This window comes from Atheta coriaria, unplaced genomic scaffold (genome assembly GCF_025399875.1).
Source record: "Atheta coriaria isolate IRGN ID8LTWV9N9 unplaced genomic scaffold, Caltech_Dcor_3.1 hic_scaffold_3_pilon, whole genome shotgun sequence".
Classification (NCBI taxonomy): Eukaryota; Metazoa; Arthropoda; class Insecta; order Coleoptera; family Staphylinidae; genus Dalotia; species Dalotia coriaria.
Window position 1 is genome coordinate 4,294,642 of NW_027045445.1, and position 26,430 is coordinate 4,321,071.

Sequence of the window (26,430 nt, forward strand, 5' to 3'; positions counted from 1 at the left end):
AATTTGACAGAAAGCGCGCGAGTTTCAAATGTATGGGTTCTTCAATTATTCAAATATGCAACAAATATGTGTTAATACTTATTATTTCTATTTCGGTTCAATACTGACGTTTGAAAAGTCGCAATCAAAAGTTGTTATTGTTCATTGTTTTGATTTTTAAATTACCTTTGAAGAAACACAATCAAAAAATATAAATAATCTTTTATATGCTACGTATTTGGCTCATTATCAGCAAATACTTGTGAAAAATTGACAAAATATTCATCTCAAATTTATTGTTTTTAGGAGTTTTTTTTTTAATTTGAAATTTTTGCTTGAAAACGTGGAATTTTGCATTTGAAAAATACAGATACACTCGATGCGTGCAATTCTTTGTCATCTTCATCTTTTTTCACATCTGCTGAGCACACGGCTCGGCAAAATATTCCACTTACCAATTTCGATGAATAGGCAGACTGAGACAGCAGACGACCGAGTGCGGTTGTGAGTGAGAACGAAGAGCTGCGGTAAGGCAGTTTCACCCGCGCCAAGAGAGCAGCGCATGCGTACAACATGTTACGAAGGCTATCGGCACCCTCAAGCTGCTCGAAAAATTGAGGCGACCCGAACCCTCCAAAAGACCTCCGTTGGGCACTCAGAATTGCAATCTGCGTTCGTTCGACAGTACGGCACTTCGGGTGCTGCTCAGAATAGCACCATAAGTATGTAGATTGTTTGAAGTGTGAGATAAGCGCTAGTGCTGTAGTGCTACGTGACTACGTGCGTTCCGATACCCTTGGTCAGGTTATGCATCAACATTTGTAACGCCTAGGTTATGCACATATAGCACTATACCGTGTTATTGTCGCATTATTTTTTAGTCAAGTGCGCTGGCAGCAAGTGAAATTAAATTAAAATGACTCAATTATATAGCAACGAGCTGATAAGTTTAGAGAAGAAAATCCAAAACTTAGAAATGACGAGTAGCAACTGCAGAGAATTTGATTTGGACTTCCTCTATGACCTGCAGAGATGTAAAGATTGGATAATAGCAAACAACATAAAAAAGGTGTGCATTTTTGCGTTGTTTAAAGTTACACTGTTGAAAACTTTATTTTCATTTACAGGTTTGCCTACAATTTCCTGATTATCTACTTTATGATGTGGCTAATGTTGTTAAATTATTTGAATCTGCACTTGAAATGCATGTTTATGTCTTAGGAGATACATCATATGAAAGGTAACTTTGGTATTTTATTAATAAATATATGCATTAATTTAAACTTTTTAGTTGTTGTGTGGATTATGTAGCTGCTGCTCATATCAATGCAGATGGCATAGTACATTTTGGAAGTACCTGCTTCTCAAAGCCTGTTGAAGTCATTCCAACACTACTGGTCCATGAAAAGAGCAAATTTGACTTGGACAAACTATTCAATGCATTTGCTGATCAATTCCATGCTGATACTTGTGGTGATGTATCTGTCATTCTAGACACTCCATTTATATACAAAAAAGAACAAATGAGACTAATCAAAGATATCCACCAAGATATAACACTACATGGATTAGATGAGGAGGATATTAATGTAGAAAACCGCCGAGTTTTATATGTCGGTGATAATAATCGTAAACTTATGATATTCAATCAGTTGTACAAACCTAAAGAATTGTTTTATTATAATAATTCAAATCCAGAGTATGTTCAAGCCTATGCTATGGATCTGAAAGCGATTAAAAGGCGGTCATATCTACGAGAAGTAATCAAAGATAGCAAAACGGTTGGTATTATTATGGGAACTGTTTCTGTCAAAAACTACAAAGTGATCATGCATAGAATGATTAAACTGTGCAGGTTGCATGGCAAAAAACATTATCTGATTAGTGTTGGCAAGCCAACAGTTGCGAAACTTGCCAATTATCCGGAATTAGATGTTTATGTATTAATTGGATGCCCCATGAATGACATATTTGACAGTCGCGACTATTACAAACCAATCGTGACGCCGCACGATGTCGAAACAGCGTTAAACCCAAATGCCGCAGGAGTACGATATCATGACTTAACATCACTTGCAGAAAATAACGATGACCTGAATAATATTTCCGTCAATGTTTGTGATGTAAGTCTTTTGAGTGGAACTGTGCGCACTGTGGAAGAAGTGCAACCAGATGAAAACACAAATGATACTATAATAAGTTTGAGACAAGATGGCAGCGTTGCACTGCAATATAAAGATGGCCATCTTAGTTCGAGGACCTGGAAGGGTTTGGAACAAAATATAGGAAAAACTGAGGTGGAACTTGCTTCCGAAGGGCGAAAAGGTATTGCATCCGGCTACGAAACTGAACCAAAATAAGTTAATTTATATTTGTACAATACTTGTTATAAATTTGTTATATTAAACAAACATTATATGTTCATTGTTGAGTACTTAGTCTTTTCTATATGACCTATTATCTGCCACATATTTTCGGCTGTGTCGATTCGATTACTGTTTCTGTATGTACGACAGGATGCTTCACATTCTACCCCAAAGAAAGTTGTTATCCAGCTGCTGGCATTAGCAGACAGATTTTGCCCGGATGCGACATGCCGTATGATCACATTACTACTGGGAGTGATGACCATTCCGATTGAATCCGTACGATATTTAGGATGTGCGTGTAGAATTTTGAAGTGAGTGTAAACATCTCTTTGTTGGCTCAATCTCAGTTGTAAGGATTTGCCGAAGGAATTAATTGTATGATTTTCGGCTTGTACATACAATGGCGTTGCTGAGTCGGCGTTGATTTGTATGAATAAATCGTCACCATAGTACATCCTATTTGTGTTTTGAATTTCAGTCCGGAAAATAAAGGTGTTTCTGCGACAAGGCATGCTTTCAGATGAAGCAGTCAAGGGGCATCCGTGCATGAGCCCAGTGCCTTTGTCTATATTTGCTTCGCCGACCATTCCGGAAAGGTATAAGCCTTTCTTTTCATAAGGATACGTGCTTGTTATCTGGCTCGGTTGCGAAGGGGAATACAGCTGGTAGGTTTTGTTATATTCAATTCCTCCAGTACATGGCGACAACGCTACAGGAGCCAGAACATTGCGCAACATGGCGCGGGTACGCGAAGATAACAACTGGCAGTTTACCTTTTTGTAGGAAATTAAAGCCATGTGCGCTTCTTCCAAAGCACGTGCGTTTTCCCAGTTGCCAATTATGGTTGGTAGACTGTATGTACATGATTGATTAGGTGTTTCTTTTGATTCAATTTCGATACTGCAACGAATTGGATCCATTATCATGGGTACCCGTAATATAAATAGATGAAAAATATTTGTAAAACGTCAAACTGATGATTAAAGTTAATCACGATGTAATGTCAATAAACTGAAGTATTTTAGCAACAACGTAATGTAAAAGACTTAGATTTCCGGCATCTTTCCCCGTCTAGTGTTAGAAATTTGAGAACTTCCAACATGTTTAAGAAATACTATCAATTTATTAATATTAAAATTAAAATATTGTACAGAAATCTATGACTATTAAAAAAAACTTAGAGTTGCTCCAGATAGAAAATACTGATTTTGGCACAAAACCCCTTTTCATTAATTAATGTTATTGTCTAGCCGCATATGTTTTGTGCCTTTTTCGAATAAAAATATAGCCAAAGCATACGAGCACAAAACATACACAATAAAAGATCAACAACGCGGTGATATGATTGTCGTACACATTGAAAATATGTTGCGTGTCTAAATATCCGTAGTAGCTCAAGACTTGCGTGCCATTCGGCGGTGGACACGGTAGTTGCACAATAATGTCTTGATGCTGCACCTATAACATTAAATTTATAAACAATCGTTTACATATGAATCAATTTCTAGGTGTAAATACCTGTTTATTGCGACATAATGTCGTTGCCGAACTGCTCGCGATTGCCTCAGGCGAGTATTCACGTAGGAGCAATTTAGGCAGCAGCCATGCCTCTGGATTAACGTACTGAAGCCAGTGAAAGTGGTATGGTAGATGCTTGTAGTGCAATAAATAACCGGAAATAAAGGAGCAGCTTCCTAAGAACAAGACGCTCAAGATTGTACTTAACGCGTCCCAAGGTATTACATAAGCAAGAAACGTGATGAAAATTTGTATGCAACAAAAGTACATCAGCATTAAACCTGTAAATTAAATCATATTAATTTCAATTGTACGATTTACAACAATATATTACCTAAATATATGTAAAACCCATGGTAATTCGAAGTGCTCTGAAAGTGTAATCCTGACATGGAATACGCCGGAACAAGAAATACAAGCCATATAAACAAAGATGGCAGCAAATTAGCAATACACTAAAATAACAATACATTAGACAAATCAAACAATATCATTTAGTTCTGCCCAAACCTTTGCGAGAATGTATGTAAATCGTCCATAAAGTTCATCTCCAATGTCTCTTTTGATAACTCTTCTATTCTTCCGTTCTTCACTTACCACCAACCGGAACATTATGGGCAAATACATAAAAGACATTGTGGCATAATGATAGCCCAGTCTGTCATTGAGATTTAATTGGGGATCTGTGTTGGGCACATCCCAAAACACAGCGCCCATAATGACGGATAAACTTCCGGCTAATACAACTGCACCCAGCCAATTGATAAAAGTATTCGGTTGTGTATAAATCAACGATTTCCTGCAATGATTGAACCGATTAAGTCAATATAACAACATCAAATCACAAATTAATACATTAAAAGGGTAAACCCTTTTGAAATAGCGGATGTTCGATTGATCGTCATGGGTAGTGCAGCTGGTGGACCAGGATCCGACATTGGCTGTTGTTTTTGTCGAAATAGTTCTGCTAACTGTTCGATTCGTTGTGATGATTCCAGCATCGCTTCCGCTGACAAATCGTCAAGTGTGACTAAATCAACTGGAACCAAATTAAGCATTAAATTCACTACTTTTCGCCAAGAAATTAAACTTACGATAATAATCCGATGGGTTTTATAAGCTGGACATGGATAATCCACTAATGTAAAGTACGGCAACATATCACGTCTCCGTCCACTAAACATAGTCCTTCCGGCAGATATCAAAAGTATCCGAGATAACATCGTGAAAATTTCATACGTTGGCGGATGTAATGTGAGAATTACAACTCTGCCAAGCGCGTGCCCACTACCACCATTCGCCCATTGTCTTAAATATTCCACTAAGAAGAATGTGTCGAAAATATCCATGCCCTTTGTGGGTTGGTCCAGAAGCACCACATCCGTATCAAGCAACAAATGACACGCTACATTAAGTCTTTGTTTCTCTGATAATGTTAGAGACGAAACTTTTGTATTCCGCACTTGCTCAAGTCCCAAATCTTCTATAAGTACGTTTATCTACAAAATAAACATCATTTAATAGTTTTTTTGATAAATAATTAGTAAAACTAACTCTATCAATAGTATCAATCTTCAAATGTTCCAATTTACTGGTAGGTCTCTTCAGATCGTAATAAAAATTGAGCGTCTGTACAATAGTCATATCTTCAGCTAGATTTGTATCATTTTGAACATATGAAACAGAATCCCGTAATATTGACCGTCGGACAATTTGTCCGTTGAGTAAAATGTCACCAACGGTATGATTCTTCCTTCCAGCAAGCACATCCAATATTACCGTGCCTTCCGCTTCACTGGTAGCCATTATAGCTAAAACTTCACCGCCACGTGCTTCAAATGAGACATTGTTGATCAGAAAATGTGGTCTTCCTCTCATGCCCGATTTGCTCTTGGGTAAAACACTCAGACCGTGCACCTAAACCAAAAAATTTGCATTTATTTATTCATGTGACACTTGTATGATGTTAATAAGTGTACCTGAAGATGCGGGTACATGTGTGGCGGTCTAATATCCTCGTTGTGACCCATGTACTCTCCGGGTACCATTGATCTGTGCTGTACCGCGGCCGTTGCTAGCGATAGATGACTTTCCGCTTTGGATAGCGGTCGCATTCCACTGCAATTAATGCAATTTTCACTTTAAGTATGTAGGTAGCACTCAATAACACATTTACGACTTGCGACTTGCGTTTATTTTATTATGGTGAAGCGCACTAATTAGCAATTTCTATGCCATTGAAATTAAAACCATATAAACCTACCTCTCGACATGCTGATGATATGCAAAGTCCGCGACACTATTTCGTCGTGTGTCTCTGAGCGTGAGCTTTGATGGTGAGTAGTCGCCGTTGAGCAGGTTGGCCTCGGAGATGCTCTTGTTGCGCGACCACTTGCCCGATCGTAAACCGCCTTGCTGTAGCGCTGCCAACGGGGCACTGGTCGGGGCCTAGAATATCGTAACAAAACCACCATCACAAATCGCATTATTTCAGCTCTATTCGCCGAAAATAACTGTGCAGACTGACACAATCTTGGATTGAATTTCGAGCAAACGTTCTGCTCAGTGACGACAGGCTTAAATCAAATTAGAGTGAAGAATACATGTTGTCAGTACAACCATATACTTCATCATTCATCGCCAGCGATGCGTACAAAGATTTGTTTTGCTATTAAGCTATTAGCATCAACATGTAACGATATAACAATATAGATTATCCGTGAAAAACAAATCTGTAAACTTCAATGAGGCTGTCATACTGTGGGAAATAAAACAAAATGGTACCTACCCCAAGCGCTTGCTGCTGTTGTTGTTGATAGATAATGTTCTGCATCCGGAAGTCCGGATCCGATCGGTATTTTCGATGATTCTTATTGTATTGGTTGACATTATGCGTTTCATTGTCGGAGCTATCGTATCCGGAGCTGCCATCCCTGAGACCGCGACCTCCGCTCTTTGCATCTCTGTTTGATCAACAAGAACCACAACAATGATGGATGGCATTAGGCAAATTGCATTTTAAACATACAAAGAAAACCGCTTAAATTAATAATCACCGGATGTTTTCTGACATTAAAGTATACAGGTAAAGAAATGATGATACAACAATGTGAAGGTTATCAAAAAAAAAGATGAATTGTGTTCCTACCTTCCTTTTGGCCTTCCTGATGTGCTTCTGTGGAAATTCTGCGGGGTACCCGAATGATTGGAGCCATTTTGATTCGGTGGGAAAACACGTGGTAAACCAAACTTTAAATATGTGTACATATTTGATCCCAATGTTGACCTATCATAAATTAATTTCCTAATTAAATTATTTTTCTGTTAGTTACTACAAAACTATAATTACTTTGGTCCATATCGTGGATGTGATAAAATCGATTGCACTGTAGTATCACGCAGCTGAAAGTTACCATAAGGTAGTGGACTCTTATCAGTTGATCCCAACGCACTGTCCGTGAAGTCAGAATTCAAATTTTGTCGGTAGATAGACCATGCGTGCAGATCCTCGCTTGCGGTACCCGAAAATGCACGCGACTCGGGATTTGATGGTACGGAATATTTGCGCTCCATTTCAAATCCCTGCGAGCCGCCGTGCGACGGCGTTCTACTTCGTACCATTTATAACATTTGTCGTGCGCCCAAGATTCTAAAAGTTTTTAGGACCACCAATAATCATATTAGATCGGGAAACGTTAGCTTTTAAATGTTGAACAGAAATATTTTAATTAAACGAATTCACACGCACAACTAAAATGTAATAATTAAGCGGAGAACAATGGTCGGAACAATTAAAAGTAGTCTTGTACGAAATTGTATTTACAGCTTTTTTGTGCACACTTACGTCACTGCTTCTTTTTATTCAAGAGCAAACAAAACTATAAACGTTTTATCAATCCTTTGTTCTTCTCACCTACCCCCTTGATATTTAATTAATAATTTAATAATTTCAAGCAACATCTAATTGGTGTCTTGGTTTAGTGACCCCTGACTTCTAGAATTAAATTTATTATGGTTATAATTTGTCATTTGTTTAATGTTTGTGTGAAATTTTAATTAAAATAATGCTATGTTCCATTAAGAACAAAAATTATGATCAATAAAGCATAATTTTAACAAGTTTTATGTCAACTATGACTCAGAGTTAATTAAATTTAAAGTTTTGCATTTAAATTGGTTTCTTTTGAAGTGTTTAAAATGTACACTCATAGGAGATACATTTCCGTGCACGACTAATCACCTCCAAAGTTACCGCATTGTCTACATCAGAAGATGATTCAAGGCAACAAGTTGTTGTGGCATCCAATAATGCCTAACATGGGGACCAACCGGAAGTAGGAATAACTGTGCATAATTTAGTAACATGGTAAACATAACATAAAAGATATCAGCTTTATAAAAATACAACAATACTTAAAGCAATAACAAAAAATCAAAAATTCAAACATTCAAAGAATTTATGTAAAATAGAAGTTATTAACGACATTCTCAAATAAACTCTGGTGAAACCGACACCAATTCAAGCTATATGTTAAAATATCTTGAAATCTCTTGTTATTATTCAGTGACCACTCAATAGTCATCAGCAAAAGTAGTTTGCATATAAACTTAGCAGATATTATGACACCAGATGACTAACACCAAATTGTGAAACTTTGGTGACATTTATCTACATATTAAATTATCACTGTACCACAAACTATTGCCAATGCAGTGTTAATGAGCTATATATCCTACTCTAAATAAAAAATGGCGCGCAAATTGTTTACATCATCGTTTTTATTACAAAATCCATTCAATAATTAACTTGATATCTTCATACCTTGATGTCAATGCAAATAAAAATGTTGCAACATTAACAAATAAAGCACACACGATTAAAATGATTCGGATATCCTCTGTTTGTTGTACTTGAAGTTCCAGTAAGAACTTGCGTAACGTCCCATTTTGTTAGAACATATTATAACACAATTTAGCGGCTTTATTACCAAAACAAAGATTAACGCTTCGCGCATTGTAAGCCAATTATATGATGTCTTTTAATAATAAATATTACAACCGTTTCTGTTTTCGTCTGCCCTTGAAATTTCTAAATGATTACACAAAGTCTAAAATTAGTATCGTGTGCATCGTTTATAATTAATATTTATGGCATAAATATTTAAATTTTACCAGCACGTAATTCAGGTTTATCTTCTTGTGAGCATTTTGCACATGTCAGTTAAACAGTTATGACTTATGACTGACAAGTAGGCTTATGCGTACATGCGGTACATGCACGCAATTAAAAACCAGTGAACGAAGCAAATTGCAACAAATATCCACTAGCAATGATTCATTTTGTTGCTTAATATGTAATTTCATTAATAACTTACTTGAGAGTCTTTTAATGTAATCCCAATCCTTTGCACTTGTTATTTACGCGTGTAAAAATATCCGGTTTTAGATAAACTTCAATAAACCGACGCGGCATTTCGATGATAAGAGATCCATGGCAAGTATCACAATACACAAATCAAATTTATGGAACTAGATGTTGTGGTTAAACGTAGACATTTAACGCGTGAACTCTTGACGGTATGGTTTTACTCTGGTTACCACCACGAATGCGTTACTCGCCCAACACGAGAGTCAACTGGTCGCGAGCAAGAGCCGCACAAAGAAGCGCTTTGAACTCGATGTACACGTCACACAGCCGCACGCAGGCGCTTGCTCGCACACTAGTCTGGACACTAGTGAGCAGGTTGGAAAAAATTGTACGTGTACGGTATGCACAGACTACCATCGCACCATCCAGACTTCCAACCTGCTTTCAACAACGCTGAGCACCATCAGCGCGCGAATGGCTCATCAACATGCAGCCACAGCGCCAAGGGCTTTACTGTGGCCTTCCAGGCACACGGCCATCATCAACATTTGAAATAGTACTTCAAGTACACACTGAAGAAAAGTTGTGCATGTGAAGACGCTCAAAAGGTTGCCGACCCCTTGCGTAGTACCACCTCTGTACAGACGCGCGTGATCGTGCTGAGTTGCGCACGCATGCGCAGCTCGATTCTCGCAAAGAATGCTGCTCACGCTGGTCACGTTGCGGTTACCTGTTGAAATTTTCACATATTGATGATGGGATGATGTGATGATGATATTTGCATACTGTCAATGACAAAAATGATTCATTACAAAAGCTTGCAAACAATCATTAATTATTTATAAGTAAATATGTCTGGGTGTGGTAAAATTATTGCAAAATTGTTTAAAACCCTCTTTAAATGACTAACTGTACAAATTTTTATTAAAAATATTTTTTATTGCTATTTACTATAAATATGTAATTCATTGATGAATGTTGAATGCTTCCTAACAACATTTTTTCCGAGTACAATACATTCATATTTAGAACTCGACAAACAAGCCAACTGTTTGAAGTTCGAGCACAATAACATTTAGCTGCTCTTCCGATCGACACAAATTTGCATACAAACATAACATTAAAAACGTTCATGTTGTAAAGTGTGTTTCGTGTGTAATTTTAACGGACGCAGATGTAAGTAACCCAGCTTCGGTTGAGTGGCGTATGGCGCGGCCATTGCCGCTCAGTACACTCATCCACTCCTACCTCCTTCCACTCTTTTTCCCATTTTAATGTTTACTCTTCCACTGCAAAGCCTATGCTGCAAAGGTGCGCCGAGGTAAAAGCAGTGTTTCTGGTGCTTTCTGTTGGTGCTGGTAGTTATTTTGCGCTTCGAAAAAAAAACAGACAGAAAAACAGTTATGGATGGACAACTTGCAATTGCAATTGCAAATTCCCGGTTGTAAAGTAAAGACATTTTATTAGTTTAAACAATACAATACAATCACTGTAGTTTGTATCAAATATTATTATCAGCGTCAACGCATATACAAAATAAAATGATTTCCGGTGATTTCATATTGGAACTGTGTAATGTTTTCTATTCAGGACAAGTGAGTTATTAAAAAGCTTTTATATTTCTTTTAAAATTGATTATTTATTGTAGGTTGAGCCTGGTTCTTGCATTCAACATATTCTAGGCACCATTAAGACAGGTGTCATCCTTAAAGATGTTTCTATTATGGTACAATCAGGAGAAGTGTTGGCAGTTTTAGGATCAAAAGGTAAAAAGTCATTATTTAATCATTTGGTGAACTAAAAAGGTGTTGTACTTTAGGTAGTGGAAAGAAAGCTTTACTTGATGTAATTTCAAGAAGAGTGCAGGGCCCAACACGAGGACAAATTCTTCTGAATAATCAACCAATGAGTCTTGCTGTATTTCAACAAAGATGTGGCTATGTAACTCACCACTATAATTTTATCCCTGGATTAACAGTAGAGCAAACTTTATATTTTGTACCTACAAAACTATCTGGATATTTGAAAAAGTCTAAAGTTAAACAAATCATGGCTGACTTGGCTCTATCACAGGTTGCAAATAGATGTGTGGAGAATATTAGTTTGAGTGAGTTGAGGAGATTAATGATTGGGGTACAACTTATTAAAGATCCAGGTTTTTAATCAAATGAAAAATGTGATTTACAATTTAATGATTTTTAAAATTTTTAGTTGTGTTACTATTGGATGAGCCAACTTGGAATTTAGATCCTCTTAATACCTACTTAGTAGTGTCAATTTTATCAAACGCTGCTAAGAAATACGGTACAGCAATCATTCTAACAATGGAGAAGCCACGCTCTGATGTATTCCCGTTTTTGGATCGAGTATTATATTTATGCCTTGGAGATGTTGTTTATGCAGGGAAAACACGACAAATGTTGGACTATTTTAACGCTATTGGTTTTCCATGTCCACAACTTGAGAATCCACTGATGTATTATTGTAAATTTTAAAATTTACTCTCAATTTCATTTTATTTACTAAAATAATTTCAGTATGTTTATCAACTGTTGATCGTCGATCAAGAGAACGTTTCATTGAAAGCAACAATCAGATTGCCGCACTGGTTGATAAGTTTAAAGTTGAAGGTTTGATGATAACTAAAGCGAATTCCGAAGTACGACCAGGCGAAGCAGGATTAAACAACAAAGTACCTTTGTTACAAAGGAGGATTAGTTGGTTTACCATCGCCTGGTTATTATACATGTAAGTCTTCTACTTATATCAAAGAATAAAATAATATTTTTGTGTTTTATAGACGATTGTTGACTGCAACACTTAATCTAACATGGACTGGCGTCAAACAAACATTTCTACGTCTCTTTTTACTTCCAATATTCTACGGATTCCTCTGGTTATTCTACAGTAACATCGAGCAGGATCAATATTCGGTAACATCAAAAACTGGTTTGGTTTTTAATTGTATAATGGGCACATATTACACGGGAATTATGAGTGCGTTAATATTATGTAAGTGTATCTGAAAGCCTATCATCACGACTATTAACTTTAATTGACTGTTTATTTGTTTATTATAGATCCCACGTATAGAAAACAATACAATCAAGAATCTCAAGAAGGAATTTATGGAGGTGGATTGTTTCTATTCACATACAACTGCATTTCGATGCCTTTCTCGTTGATTTCCATGTTTCTAAGTTCTGCAATTGTATTCCCACTAGTAGGTCGATTAAGTGATCAATGGGAAGAGTACATTTATTTTACACTAACCCTGTTCGCTAGTTATATACTGGCTGAACAAATTACAATTGCTTTATTAATGATGCTCAAGGATAATATCAAAGCAGCCATTTGCAGCTTGTATATTACTTCCGTGTCGGTGGTGTTAGGAAGTGGGATTTTAAGGTCTTTCAAAGGTTTACAGGAATGGTTATTTTACTTTACATACGCGTTACAAATCAGGTACGCTTCATTGTACCTATCTAAGTTTGTACTTCTGGGTACCATGTCGGAAACGGTTCTTTTTGATAACAAAGTTAATTGTACCAATGTTAATGTGCAACCTTTGCCGTTAGAATGTCTAAACAAACAGAATTACGTTTATTTATCGGAGCGTTATTCAAGGGAAAACAATGCGCCCATTTTTGCTGGTGTTTTTGATGAGGATGTTAATTTGTATATGTCTCTTGCTTTATCATTTGGAATTGTATTTCTGAATTTCGTACTGCATATGTTGCCTTTGCCCACGTTTGCAAATTCTAAGTTTCGATAGATTTATATTTTATTTATTTTATTAGCAATTAGATTGTGTAGGTCTTTAAAAGATTACATTTTTGAATAAATTATAGTGTTTATCTATGGTACAACATTGAGTTTTCATTTATTTTGTATTGTTTCAATATTATTGAGAAAATGGCGTTTACTTAAATCGATATTGTACCGTGGGTTGCATACAATGATGCTACACTTCGAAAATAATTCTCCGTTTCACTAAATTGCACAATGTCTGGCAACATGTTGCCTGTACCTCGACATTCATATATAAACCTCTCCCCCTTTTAATTTCTGAACAGTATTTCCTAAGTTGCTCGTCTGAGCGTATCCGCTAGCTTTAGAAGAAAAGAAACTCATATTCAACTGGACTGAAGATGCGTATTATCAAAGACGAACCTCCACTTCAAACCAAAGCTTTAAGACTTACCAGAAAATGGTACAAAACACTTATAAACACGTACGATGTGGTATGTATCTGTTTCTACTGTGAATGGTATCCCGGAAATGGACGAGGTAACTACCGGGAACAATATGATAAAGCAGCCAATATAATTGCCAATCTGTATCCTCGGGAGCGTCACCAAAAGGGGAAAGCAATAATGGTTAAGGTAAACTGCAGCGACGAGAAGGTATTAGCTAAAATGTTTAACATTGGATACTATCCATTTTATCAAATCATAAAAAATGGAGAACTTATGGAAACAAAGTACCCAAAATGGAGAAGTACAGAATACTTCCTACAATTAATTGAAGAATTCATAGAAGATAAAAAGTCACGATTACCGGAACCTGATAGAAGTATATTACCTTTTGGAATCTACACTGAGAAATTAACACTAGAAAACTATAAGAAATTTGTTAGAGAACGTGAGATTGTCATGATATTCTTCTATGCATCTTGGTATGAATCATGTAGAGAAGCACTGCAGCTTTATGAAAAAGCCAATGGGGAAATTTGTAATTTATATAGGCCAAAATATTACACAGCAAACTCAATACAAACTGTTGCAATGGCTAGAATGGAAGCTGGACGTAATGCTGCGGTTATTAAAAAGTTCAGAATTAAACAATATCCGACGTTTAAATTGTTTAACAATGGTTCTATGCATGGAGAATATAAATGGGATGGCAAACATGAAGGATTTGTCAATGTACTAAGAGAATTGAAAGAGAAAAATCAAATAGAACAAGAAAAAAGAGAAAAAATCTAAGTGAAGATGATTCTACGTAAAAATGAGTAAAATTATTATAAAAAGATGTACAAACACGCTTATAAGACTGATATTTACATATTTTGTTGATATTTTTATAAATAAGTTAAAAAATTTATATAAAAACATGATTTCTATCACTTTTCTCATCCTAGCTGCCATAATTTAGTCCTAATCATTTAACTTCTATAAATTATCAACTATGCGTTGTCAAACTATCATTTTCTTTGGTTTCTTGCACAGTCTCACCATTTTTAACCACCTCCTGCAATGGTGTCATGTTTTCTATGTCATAATCATCCTCCTTGAGGCCTTTCAACATCATCTGAATCTGCTCGAGACTCTTTCCCTTTGTTTCCGGCACGTACATATACACAAACAGCGCCATTCCCACGCAGCTTGCAGAAAACAAATAAAACGGCACGTGCATCCCAAAAGCCTTATCCAACACTTGAAACATGTATAATACGATGGTACCAGCGATAACATACATGGCGTCAGACATAGTCATCGCCATTGCTTTCACACTTGTCGGGAACAACTCCCCTGTGACGACAATGGGTACCGAACCCAGTCCCAGTCGGTAAACAGCTGCGAAAGTAAACACTGCAACGATTGGCACCCACTGCACGTTGGTAACATCGACACCCAGGTTCACAGCGTTCATGTAAGCAGCTAAAGCTGCAAGCGCCACTGATGTGGCCAATGCCGATGAGATTAACATCACTTTCCTGCCGAATTTATCCACGATTGACGCCGCAATGATTGTGAATATTAACATAATCACACTGAATGTAATGGCGGCGCTGTTGGCGGAGAGGAAACCATTGGAATCGCCTAATATTGTGTGTAATTTCATTACTATCACAGTGATACTAGCCAGATGTTGTGCTGCGTTCAACATTGTCATGATTATCAATCCACGACGGTTGGATTTCACAATGAAAACATCTTTAAAACGACCACGTTCTTGTGATTGACGTGTTACGGCCAGTTTGAGTTCTTCTAGTTCTTTTTCTACTTGATTCTCACTAGCACGACGGAAAAACTGTAGAGATTTGCTTGCTTTCTCAGGAGAATCATGCAAGAGATGATAATAAGGTGTTTCCGGCATGAATGGAAACACAATCAGTTGTAGAGATACAAATGACAACCCTACAAACGCTGCGGTTGTGATTGATACAAATGGTACCACAGAATAGCAAAGTAAAATCCCTACTAATAACATTATATAGATTAATGCTACTAGAAATCCACGGATCTTCTTGTCGGCCATTTCAGAAATATACATTGGCACTAAAACAATCAAAATTAATATTAAATCATTTAAAATAATAAAAATTATTTACCAGACACAAACGCGACATCGCTATTAAACCCAGCCAGGAATCTGGCCGCTAGTAATACATGTGCATTCCCAGCGAAAATAATCGTGATCCACGTGACACAATTGCTCGCCGCAGCGAAAAGCACTGTGTACTTCCGGCCGAATTTATCAACACTCCACATTGTGAATGGTAAACCAGCAATACCGCCGATGAGATAAATCAACTCCAACCAATCGACATCTTCTCGTGTTACAAGTATATGTGAATCAGGTGCTGTTAGCTTTGGTAATGTTGGGGAAGTCCAACTGCCGTGCATTCCATCGGAAACTGTGCTTAAACACGCTGGAAAATGCGAAATAATTATTAATTATTTACATAAATATTAATAAGCTATTACTGGCCATTCAACTATAACATTTATTCCGTATTCGTGTAAAATTTGCATTTGTTTATGGTTAAATTAAATTAAATTCGTTTAACAAGCGATTATCTCGTGTTTTAAGGCAACAATTTAAAATTCAGTTTAATATGGTAATTTTTAACGGTTTTTTACACCCGAAAGTGTATTTTCAATCTTTCAAAGCAGCAAATCTAATCGGTGATTTCGAGTTGACCTTAGAAAAAGTCATGGTCACGTATTTATCACCACATGACAACAAGGAACATTAAAAAATTAATTTTTAGTTTTTTGAACTTTTAATTCAAATTAAAAGGAAAATTTTATGACTTACCAATGATAGCAGCTAGAAACTGTGCCCAGTATGATATCACAGTCATTTTAACACTTTTACACTTCACTTATTTCTATTTATTTCACTCGGAATCCTAAACAACAAAAAACTTGACCTGCCACTGTTCGACTGCCGACTTTGTGGGCTCGCTTCGTATCGATGGCGCTACAAAAACAAACCATGTGGTCGTCAGTCGTCACACACGGTATCAGCCACTACTTCAAGGCAACTTTTGAGCATTAGTTTATCGTGAGCATGTGTGAGATATGAATAAGTGCGATTGCAATCAATATTCGCACATAATTTCGACACATGTACAACTCGATTTGAAATTTAACTAAACTAGCATGAAATAATGGTCGTTATTCATGTGCTAATCGAAATTTGCGCGACTGAGCAACGTATCAGTACGTGTGTGGGTTTTTATCAGCCGCGTGGTTGAGTCAAGTTGAAGATTACGGACTCATCGAATTGCACAATTCACCGTTTTCGCAAGAAATTGTAAAACTGGTGTTATTCTCAACAGTCAATCATAAACCATAATGAGTAATGAGCTAGTCGCAAAAACAGGAATGCACGTTATTTATAACTTTTAGTGCGCGAAAAATGACATATTTTGTTCTAGTATTTTAAATAAATACATAAATAAATTTAAACAGTTATGAAGTGTTTTCTCTACCGCATTGTAAAAGTGATTTTACGATTTGTTATGCAACATTAGCGATTATTGTTTAGCGTAAAAGTAATTTCTCTGTATATGACCTTGATTGTAATAATAATAAAATGATTGAGTCATTTAGATTAAACAATAAACGTCGGAGTTGGTAATTACTACATTTCACACTCGAATGAAAGTTAAAAATTTGCAAAAAGTTAACGTAGAATTGTACACAAAGAAAAACATTGTTTATCAGGAAATAATTAATGTTTTAGATGAAATTTTATTACCGAAAGACAATGTCACTTGTGGTACTTTATAATTTTAACGCACCGAAGCTCAGTTCCTACTTCCTATTCAAATTTGCTCGTAAAATGGAGCAAAACACTTGTGTAAACCCAACAGAAGCAGATGAATAAATTATTTAACGTTTTTCACTGTTAGAACTCAATTAATACAATCTATACTGCACAAAACTATATTTATATCCAATTGAACTAAGAACCAACGTGGAGTAAAACTAAATTTACACTAAGAAGCTTCTTGAGTTTCTGTAGTCGTAGACGTGTGTTTTTCCACTACTTTTTTTCCATTTTAAGACCGAAAGCGAAGATACAACGTGTTTAATAATGTACTAACCTTTTTACGTTATGTGTATGATGTAACAACTCGAATAGTAGGTCGCATTGTTGAAAAGCAGGTGACGCCAGGTAAGAAAATGCGAAATGTAACGGTCAGAGCCTTTCTAAACTCAACAGAATGCAGTTCAGCTGCGTAGTAATCAAAAAATTGCAACACACATCACAGAAACACATCCAGCGCCCCCTACAAGAAAGTGCTTATTCTACGCAGTACTAAATAACCTAAAAATCAAAAAATCAATATTAAAGATTTAATTTTAAAAATATTTTATTCGTAAGTGATAAAAGATATACAATAATATCCATATATTGTCTAATTGAAAAATAATTCTCTTCACTTATTTTTCACAAGTTTGAAAATTTTTGCGTACCCAAAAATCATAACCTCGATCATAGAAATTCAATACATTATATCAAGTAGAAAATACAATCTTTAATATTTATATATATATTCATCACATGATTAATTATTCAATCGCAATTAACAATACACTTAGATTTGCATTAGAACTCTTTGTAATTCATATCAACAGTCGTAAATATATATAATCTGAATTAATAATCGTAGTATAATATTATTCAATATCGTTGGTAGAAAGCGGTACATTCGATTCGTTTTGATAACATTCAAAAAACACAACTAGATGATAAGATGTCGAAGTTGATTTTGATTGCAGGTACCTATTTAATTAAGCTTATTTTCATAATTAAAAATGATTGAATTCGTTTAGCGTGTTTCATTTGTTTATATATAAAAATTAGTTAACTACATAGCTTAGGTTCTTTCTTATCAACTAGGTAATTGTTTTATTATCGGAATTTTAGATTTTATCATCGATTTATGATTATCACTGTTTGTCAACGTCCAGTCGTTTAGTAATATAAAGCACTTAAAATGCATGTTTTAATCAATTTCGTTCACATGCGCGTTTTCATCGCTACGCACTCGCCGCGGCGGCAGCGGCGAAGAGACAATGAAAATCGTTAATTAAACTTAGTTTTCAGCGCCTCAAACCGCTTCGCAGCGCATTTAAGTATACTTTGTGCAACGCGAGCGTCGCCTCGAAAAGCTTCTGTTCTGCATATTTAATAATATCGAGGATACGTTTCGAACAATTCAAGAGTTTAATGACTTATGATGACTTATTCATTCGCAACAAGTCAATTGAGCTGCTTGTTAATAAAACATTCAAATGTAATGCAAATGTGATATTTAATTATCTATATAAATTTAAAAATTTGATATTTTCGGTATGTAATAAATTCTGCATCGTTAATCGAGAATTGATCGGCGTCCGCGCACGTCCGGCGCGCGCATATAATCATATCATAACAAACATAAACATTCACACATTCATTCGGCGCACGATTAATTAGTATCAATTAATTTGACCTTAAGCCACATGCTTTTTGATGAATTATTTCATATGCAGCGGTATATGATTTAAGGCTTCGCTTCCCACATCGACGGTGTGTGTCCATTTTTCTTTGTTTCTAGCTTTAATTGTTGCGTTGTTAAAATTCGAGGAGGCATCTAGGAGGAATTTGCATTGTCTCCATTTAAACTATTTACATTAGAAAAGTGTTGCCCGCAAGCTCGCGGATATGATAGGGCACTATATGATCACAATACGGTAAAAATGGTAGGTGTATGGTCTCGAGTTGATCGTGATGTTAAACGTATAAATATAAGTACTAAAGGTGACTGGTGGAGTCCGCTGAAGAGGCCGATGATGAAATCGTCCTTATCGACCCACTGTGATGGTTCATGCCGAAGGAATCCGACATACCAGCAGTCTCCTTGAGTGGACTGTCAGTGGTTGGAGGTACGTATGATTTACCCTTGAGGATAAACTGAATCTCCTCAAGGGTTTTACCCTTTGTTTCAGGGATGTACCACAGCGCGAATATAGCGGTACCTATGCATGATGCTGCGAAGATGAAGAACGGTACGTGCATACCATATGCTTCCGTGAGCTCCTGGTATAAATAGATGGAGATACAAGCGAAGAAAACATAAACGGCGTCGGAGTATGTCATTCCCATTGCTTTGACATTGGTCGGGAAGAGTTCAGCGGTGAGTACAATAGGAACCAGACCAAGACCCAGCTTGAACGCGACTGCGTACAGCATGACGGAAGCAACAGGTACCCAGTTGAATTGGGTACAATCATAACCTGAATTCTTCATTGCGAAATAAGTCGCCAGTGATGCCAGGGATAATCCGGTGAGTAAACTGGACGCAGCGAGGAGTATTTTCCTTCCGAGGCGATCAAGGAAGCCCGATGCTGAGATGGCGGCAACCACCATTACACATGAGAATACAATGGCGGCTGTTTCCGCTTTCATTATCGTCGCTGCGTCAGCTAAGATAGTGTGTAGATTCATCAACATCACCGAAATGGAAGAAAAGTGCTGGGCACCATTGAGTACAGTCATGATAATTATTGCCTTGCGATTACTCTTCACCATAAACAAATCTTTGATGGTACCACGTTCTTCATTCTGTCTTGAAACAGCTGATTTGATCTCAGCTAATTCTTTATCTACGTGTTTGGAATTACGTAAAAATTGTAGACTTTTCTTTGCTTTTTCTTCTTTACCCTTCATAAAGAGAAAGTAAGGACTTTCAGGCATGAAAGGCAAAGTGAACAATTGTATAATCAATGAGATGGAACCAACCGCGCTGGATACAGGTAATGAGACAAACGGTGCCACTGCATACACGACCAGAATACCAATCAACATCATGATGTAGATTACTGATGCAAGCAGACCACGGATTTTCTGATCGGCTATTTCTGCTATGTACATGGGAGCAGAGACGAAGCCAACATCGCCTGCCAAACCAGTCAACAATCGCGCGATGTATAATTGTGGGACATTGTTACAGGTGGCGATGAGGACCCAATGAATCAGATTGACAACAGCGGCGAGGATAATTGATAGTTTGCGGCCGAATTTATCCACGCAGTAGATGGTTACTGGAAGCCCCACGATACCGCCGATCATATAGATGGATTCGATCCATACCACGTCGGATTCGCTGATTTTCACCGGCGTGTCGGGTTTTTTCAGTACGGGTACCACTGGTGAGGCCCAGCCATAACTCATACCATCGGATATGGCATTGATGGTGGCTAAAACAAAAATCAATTTTATTAGACTCACACGGCGTCAATGTTGCAATTAGAATTAAATACCGACTGGATTTATCCGGTAAACATGAATAAATTAGTTTTACATTTACTTTGAGTAAGCAATATTAAATTGTGGTTCATTACCATATTACTACAATGATTGAACAAGAAATATCATGACTTATATATTGATAAGTAGGTTGTTGCAAGAATTCTTATTGTGTGAGTGTAAATTGTGGTGGAGAAAGGCGAAAGGGTAAAAGCCGAATGCCAGCAGCCATGTATTTCAAAGAAACAAAAAGCATTAGCGATTTTCATGCACGATTCGCATTTACACGCGCTGGCGGTTCCTCTCTTTGTCAAGGTCGTTCACGCTGCGCTGCTCGAGTTCACGTTTCGCGTTTTTTCATGCTTTCATGAATTCTATTTTAACCACGCCGCATTCCGGCGAAATATCAGGGTAAAGTAAGGTTATACACGTCACGTCACGTCACGTGACATCAACTATGACGTATCTAACCTCAAATATTTATATAATCCTGAATATTTTAGATTTTAAACTAGAGTATTATCAGACATGTGTAGACATGAATTTAATTAGGGGGATTATGCCGGCGGAGCTATCATTAGCCTATCATTATCACTCTTTGCAGTGATTATCGACATAAGCGCCTTGGCACTTATCTTAATCCTGTTCACCAGATTTTTTACTTTTGCTGTTAAGTGTAGTAATGACAATGACAATGTTTCAATTCCTAACAAATCTTTGTAATCTTATAACCTTGATTACGATTATATTGCGTGATTATGAATTTTCTGACGAAATCCGCACACATTTTGAATAATTTCTCGTCTAAAGTGCTCGCCGTTCTTGTTATGCAAATGCGCTGAATTCCCAGAGTCAAAAACACTTCTGGTACGCGAGTGCCAAGGCCGGGAGAAAATCCCCAAGATGCTTCTCTTCTGCGTAAAAACAAGTTCCATGTTCGGCGAAACACAGACATTACTCATTTCGAATCTACCGCGTGGAATAATTTTCCTTAAATTGTCGCTAACGACCGCAAAATGTATGAGACAAAGCGCATGACTTGCATGCGAATCGTCTAAATTATTCTTTTCGAGGCATATTGTAAATTATATCGAGTTTATTTTTTCGTTAGTTTTGAACTCAATTCGTTTAACCTCAATTAAATTGTTTTGAATTGCTTCGGACAACGCGGCGAATCAATCATTCGCGTTGTTCTTATCGCAAGGGGATCTTGATCCGACAAAGGAATGATGCAAATGAGGCGATTTTATCAGCTGCAACGGGCGTCATTGTTTAAATCAACTCGCGTCTGGAATCTTGGATTTATGGACGAGTACAAGCAGGCCGTTGAGTTTAAAATACTCTATATTATCCACTATTAGATACATTACGTAATTTAATCTTATTCTGCCAAACTTGAATATTGTTCTTCATTTTTAAATATTTTTATTATTTTATTAATACTTATGATTTTCTGTATTTTTATTTAAGTGTATAGTGGGTTGCATATATAAAAATTAAATCCTATGCTTTAATTTAATTCATCGTTTAGAAATATAAATTTGTAATACAGTAAAATGTATAGTTGGTTGCATATATAAAAAATGAATTCCTATGCTATAATATTGCATCAAGGTAATTTTGTAAAAATAGGATTGTTGCGGATCCGCGTGTCATTAACGCTCCATCAATGCTAATAAATTCTGTAACTGTGTGCCTATATTTGACACCGTACATTGTCAACATGCGTTACACTTGTTTGCTCTCTGTTTCCCTTTCTGGAAAGTGCCGAATTAGATCCGACGTCAACACGCGTTATCACGTTGTTTGCAAGCCGCTAACACAAGTAATTTTAAAAGAATATATCACAAGACGAATAATACCCAAATGAAGGCATCATTACGCCGGTGGCATTGGATAATTATCGTATATTATTGGTATTTATAATAATGAGGTGTTAATTCCATGTCTTTAACAGATAACGTAACACAATTACCGTCTTCATGCACAGCGTGTAATCGGCGTTTAACTTGTACTAATTAATTCCCGTTTTGTGATAGAATACGGAATCTTATCGATGTCTCTCGAATGCGCATGTCATGTTATTCACCTCACAATTGAAACTTGTGACAAATTAAATGAAATTTTCAAGAACGTTTTAAGTGTACAACTTGTGATCGAACATATTTGTTCGGAAAATAATTAGAAAAGGGTGTTTATACAGCGTTATCACCAACTATTTTGTTTGTATTGCAAGCATGTATTGATAATGAAGACATTTCAGCACGGGTAAATAATTTAAACAAATATTAATACAAATACAGACGATGTGGATGCATTACGTAATTTAATCCTATCCTGCCAAACTTTAATATTGATCTTCATTTTTATCTACCTGTCAGAATGTGATTATTTTATTAACACTTATGATTTTTCTGTGTTTATATTTAAGTGTATACTTGGTTGCATATAAAAATTGATTTTTATGCTTTGATTTATCGTTTGGAGGTAAAAATAGTGATTTGTTTTGTAAAGCACGAATAATTTGGTTTAATGTTGCAATTCGTGTACAATATTTACCAATATTTAAAGATAGGTAGTGTTTGTTTCGAATTCACTAGATAAATGCATGAATTACGACCCTATAAAGATAACAATTGAGAAATAACAAAATGTGCACGCGCTTTGACGAAAATATTCATAATATTCACGTTGGTAAATAAGTTTTAACCACAAATTATCAATATTCAATAAAAATTAGAAATATTTCACGTGTATCTACAGCGAATGTTTGCTAAAACCTATAAAATTGTTTAGATTAGCAATAAAAGCAATTTGATCACCGCGTATTCAAGTTTCAAGCGAATGGAAAAATTAAAATATGCTCACGGGCTTGGTATTGTGTCCGAACAAAATGGAGTGGCTAACGGACGTAAATTAAATATGAAAATGTCATTTGGTAGTAAAATTTCAGCCGTATACTCATATGTTAATGAGCATCGCAATTCGGAAAGCATGTACGAGTATAATAGACTAACTCATCATTTATTATCGCGATTCTAGTGAGCATTCTAGTGAGCGTACTTGGATGTGATATAACCGGTAACCGGAAACGTTGTACTTGCTGAGTATGTTATTTTTAGATAAAATATATTATCAGGAAATATAATAAATAAACAATTATTAACGCACTATCACGGAACAGAAGTTATAGGTATTTCAAGTTGATAAACACTCAGAATAAAACTATAAATCATTTTAAACCAATAATTATTGTTAAAATCAATTTAGGTAGGTTATTCTCTTAAATATATATTCTATATTTATTTCTGTGTCTAAATATGTTATAATTTGGTGGAAAATAATTTGTTTTAAATTTTATCGATAAAATTTTTACTTTTTGCTAATTTTCAGTTTAATTTTCATATTTTTTGTATAATTACTACATTAATATAATTGTAACATTGTTTGACATTGAAATTATAACTAATTCACACTGATAAACACTCAATAATATTTTAACTCATTTTAAACAAATAATTATTGTTAAAATCAATTTAAGTGGATTATTCTTTTAAATATCTATTCTATATTAATGTCTGTGTCAAAATGTATCATAATTTGATGGAAAATATTTTCTTTTAAAATGTTATGATAAAATTTAAACTATTTTCTAAAAGAATGCTTAATTGTTCATATTTTTTGTATAATTACTGCAAAAACACAATTCTTACAATGATTGATGTGGAAATTATATGATAATCGAGTAAATAAATACTTAAAAGGCGTTTTTAAAACATTTTAAACAAATAACTATATTAAAATCAATTTTGTTAAATTATTCTTTTAAATAACTATTTTATATTAATTTCTGAATTTAAATATGTCATAATTTGATCGAAAACAATATTATTTAAAAAATCGTTGTAAAATAAACTTTAATTGTTTATAATTTTATACCTAATCATCGCATAAATATAATTCTAACATAAACTGATATAGAATTCACTGTAGAATATGCTTTTGTGGTCAAATTTAGAAAAAAAGTGCTTTTTCTATAATTAATTAATATTTATTCAACTTATTGACTTAATATGATTAATTATATTTACTCACCGGCAAGTGAAGCGATGATTTGGGGTGTGCGCCCCCTCAAAGCACTAAAACGATCAACGTCCTTCATGTTTCACGGGATCACAACAACGGCACTCTTGGTTTTGACTCTTTATATTTTTTTTCAAATTCGGATTAAACCCTTTTCACACACGTGTGTCGCTTAAAATTTCCTAGTCGCGCGACGATTGCGACATCACCAAACGTGCGAAAAATCGATGCGTTTAAATTTCGCGTTTAAAATACATGTACATGTAACAAAAACGAAACAAAAAAATGTACAACACCAAACCGGGCGGAAGAAACTGAAGGAGTGCGCGCGATTTGCGCGTGTGGATTTACATCGGGTGGAGGAGGTGGTGGCGGGCGGGTCTCCTTTAACGGATTGTGCGATGGACGCCGCGAAACGGTTGCTGCCGCACTGAAAGATTTTCTATCGCGAACGCGACGCTTATACTCGCTTCCCTCGCCAGTTGCGCACACACAGCTGATGGGAAGTATGTTGGAAGGATGGAAGCGCCGACGGATCGCCGCCACGCCGCCACGCCGCCACACGCCGCCAACAGCACGCCGCGCCGGGGACTCTGACGTCGGCGAACGCGTGCCGCAGTTTCGCGAGGTCGATATTGCGCGGAGGGCACAACGCCAAACGGCGCGCCGCGGTCACTATCGCTTCGGAAACGTGTTCGCAAAAATACGAATGTAATAAAACTCATAAGCATTGTTTACACTAGTTTATGGCTGGATTGGACGCGGCAAAGTTTCACTTGTTGTATGCATAATACACAAGCGAATTTTCGGCAAAATTTGTGCTCAAATTTTGTGTTTTCGCACAGAAAAGTAAAAATAGCTTTGAAGCGCAAAGTCATTGAGGTATTTTTAACACAGTTTTATGTAATTGTCTTTTTATGTGATATTTTGGTGAAAAATTCACTTTTGCAATTTTTTTGTAGAAAAATGATTTTTTGCATTAAAAACAACAAAACGGTAAATTTAGGCAATGTTTGTAAATTCACAACGTGCTACTTGATATATTTTATGACCTAGTGTACAAAAATACACTATTTATGCATGAATAATGGTAAAATTAATTATTAACATTTTTACTCATTATTGCTTTGCAAAATCCATCAATATGTATCTTTGTGTTGAAACAAATTCTAAAACAATTTATTTACGTCTACAGTGCAAATATGTTTAGATTATTAATAATTTTAGTTCAATAAATATGTTAATTCTTATAATTTTGGAAAATATCTTCAAATTTCTAAATAATCAATTCAAAATGATAACTTTGGGCAAACACAGACTTTTTATGGCTTTTTATATTGCCAAAAAATCATAATATGTATTCTAAAATTAGAAAAACTATTATTGTGTATCTTCCAACTAGAAAAACATCTTGTTTTTGCATTATAATGTTAATTAATTTACGATTTGTTAGTTTATTGATGATATTTCATCCTTGGCGCGATTTTTTTCGATAATTTTATACCGATATTGATTAAGCATTAAATATGCTTTAATTTACGCCAAATTTAATCATAGATCTGACCTTCACATTGCCCG

The 26,430-nt window shown here is 35.8% G+C and overlaps 6 protein-coding genes across 6 annotated transcripts; 3 read left to right on the plus strand and 3 right to left on the minus strand.

The window, feature by feature from the left end:
* The first annotated feature begins 293 nt into the window (after positions 1-293).
* On the plus strand, positions 294-2,413 carry Dph2 (Diphthamide biosynthesis 2). Its single transcript, XM_065317433.1, has 3 exons — positions 294-1,048; positions 1,107-1,219; positions 1,271-2,413. The coding sequence occupies exons 1-3, from the start codon at positions 896-898 to the stop codon at positions 2,337-2,339; spliced, it is 1,335 nt and encodes a 444-aa protein (XP_065173505.1). The 5' UTR covers positions 294-895; the 3' UTR covers positions 2,340-2,413.
* LOC135803744 (cilia- and flagella-associated protein 161) lies at positions 2,327-3,313 on the minus strand. Its single transcript, XM_065317434.1, has one exon. The coding sequence runs from the start codon at positions 3,272-3,274 to the stop codon at positions 2,393-2,395; it is 882 nt and encodes a 293-aa protein (XP_065173506.1). The 5' UTR covers positions 3,275-3,313; the 3' UTR covers positions 2,327-2,392.
* A 138-nt stretch (positions 3,314-3,451) lies between these two features.
* LOC135803742 (uncharacterized) lies at positions 3,452-9,679 on the minus strand. Its single transcript, XM_065317431.1, is given in 14 exon segments — positions 3,452-3,806; positions 3,867-4,147; positions 4,201-4,321; positions 4,377-4,665; positions 4,722-4,905; positions 4,961-4,981; positions 4,984-5,365; positions 5,421-5,783; positions 5,846-5,984; positions 6,130-6,314; positions 6,655-6,829; positions 7,015-7,152; positions 7,216-7,515; positions 9,242-9,679. Coding segments are annotated over 13 exon segments (2,769 nt in total). The 5' UTR covers positions 7,488-7,515; positions 9,242-9,679; the 3' UTR covers positions 3,452-3,587.
* An 881-nt stretch (positions 9,680-10,560) lies between these two features.
* Positions 10,561-13,103, plus strand: LOC135789764 (ATP-binding cassette sub-family G member 5). The gene is made up of 7 exons (XM_065299754.1): positions 10,561-10,829; positions 10,883-11,000; positions 11,054-11,389; positions 11,446-11,718; positions 11,772-11,982; positions 12,035-12,246; positions 12,315-13,103. The coding sequence occupies exons 1-7, from the start codon at positions 10,776-10,778 to the stop codon at positions 13,007-13,009; spliced, it is 1,899 nt and encodes a 632-aa protein (XP_065155826.1). The 5' UTR covers positions 10,561-10,775; the 3' UTR covers positions 13,010-13,103.
* A 282-nt stretch (positions 13,104-13,385) lies between these two features.
* Positions 13,386-14,222, plus strand: LOC135803676 (protein disulfide-isomerase A5-like). Its single transcript, XM_065317349.1, has one exon. It carries the CDS (start codon positions 13,386-13,388, stop codon positions 14,220-14,222), a length of 837 nt encoding a protein of 278 aa, XP_065173421.1.
* A 10-nt stretch (positions 14,223-14,232) lies between these two features.
* On the minus strand, positions 14,233-25,349 carry LOC135803680 (uncharacterized). Its single transcript, XM_065317353.1, has 6 exons — positions 24,865-25,349; positions 19,277-20,720; positions 19,154-19,196; positions 16,282-16,300; positions 15,572-15,892; positions 14,233-15,518 (listed from the first exon to the last, which is right to left on the minus strand). The coding sequence occupies exons 1-6, from the start codon at positions 24,929-24,931 to the stop codon at positions 14,419-14,421; spliced, it is 2,994 nt and encodes a 997-aa protein (XP_065173425.1). The 5' UTR covers positions 24,932-25,349; the 3' UTR covers positions 14,233-14,418.
* Between the last annotated feature and the right edge of the window lie 1,081 nt (positions 25,350-26,430).

Excerpts from the sequence above, each read along its gene's own strand:
- Dph2 (XM_065317433.1), top strand. The coding sequence starts at position 896 with ATGACTCAATTATATAGCAACGAGCTGATAAGTTTAGAGAAGAAAATC. Across the intron at positions 1,049-1,106 it reads TAGCAAACAACATAAAAAAG|GTTTGCCTACAATTTCCTGA; the intron begins GTGTGCATTTTT and ends TTTCATTTACAG. Across the intron at positions 1,220-1,270 it reads GGAGATACATCATATGAAAG|TTGTTGTGTGGATTATGTAG; the intron begins GTAACTTTGGTA and ends TAAACTTTTTAG.
- LOC135803744 (XM_065317434.1), bottom strand. The coding sequence starts at position 3,274 with ATGATAATGGATCCAATTCGTTGCAGTATCGAAATTGAATCAAAAGAA.
- LOC135789764 (XM_065299754.1), top strand. The coding sequence starts at position 10,776 with ATGATTTCCGGTGATTTCATATTGGAACTGTGTAATGTTTTCTATTCA. Across the intron at positions 11,983-12,034 it reads ATCGCCTGGTTATTATACAT|ACGATTGTTGACTGCAACAC; the intron begins GTAAGTCTTCTA and ends TGTGTTTTATAG. Across the intron at positions 12,247-12,314 it reads TATGAGTGCGTTAATATTAT|ATCCCACGTATAGAAAACAA; the intron begins GTAAGTGTATCT and ends TGTTTATTATAG.
- LOC135803676 (XM_065317349.1), top strand. The coding sequence starts at position 13,386 with ATGCGTATTATCAAAGACGAACCTCCACTTCAAACCAAAGCTTTAAGA.
- LOC135803680 (XM_065317353.1), bottom strand. The coding sequence starts at position 24,931 with ATGAAGGACGTTGATCGTTTTAGTGCTTTGAGGGGGCGCACACCCCAA. Across the intron at positions 20,721-24,864 it reads AATCATCGCTTCACTTGCCG|CCACCATCAATGCCATATCC; the intron begins GTGAGTAAATAT and ends TTTTTGTTTTAG. Across the intron at positions 15,519-15,571 it reads CGATGTCGCGTTTGTGTCTG|TGCCAATGTATATTTCTGAA; the intron begins GTAAATAATTTT and ends TGATTGTTTTAG.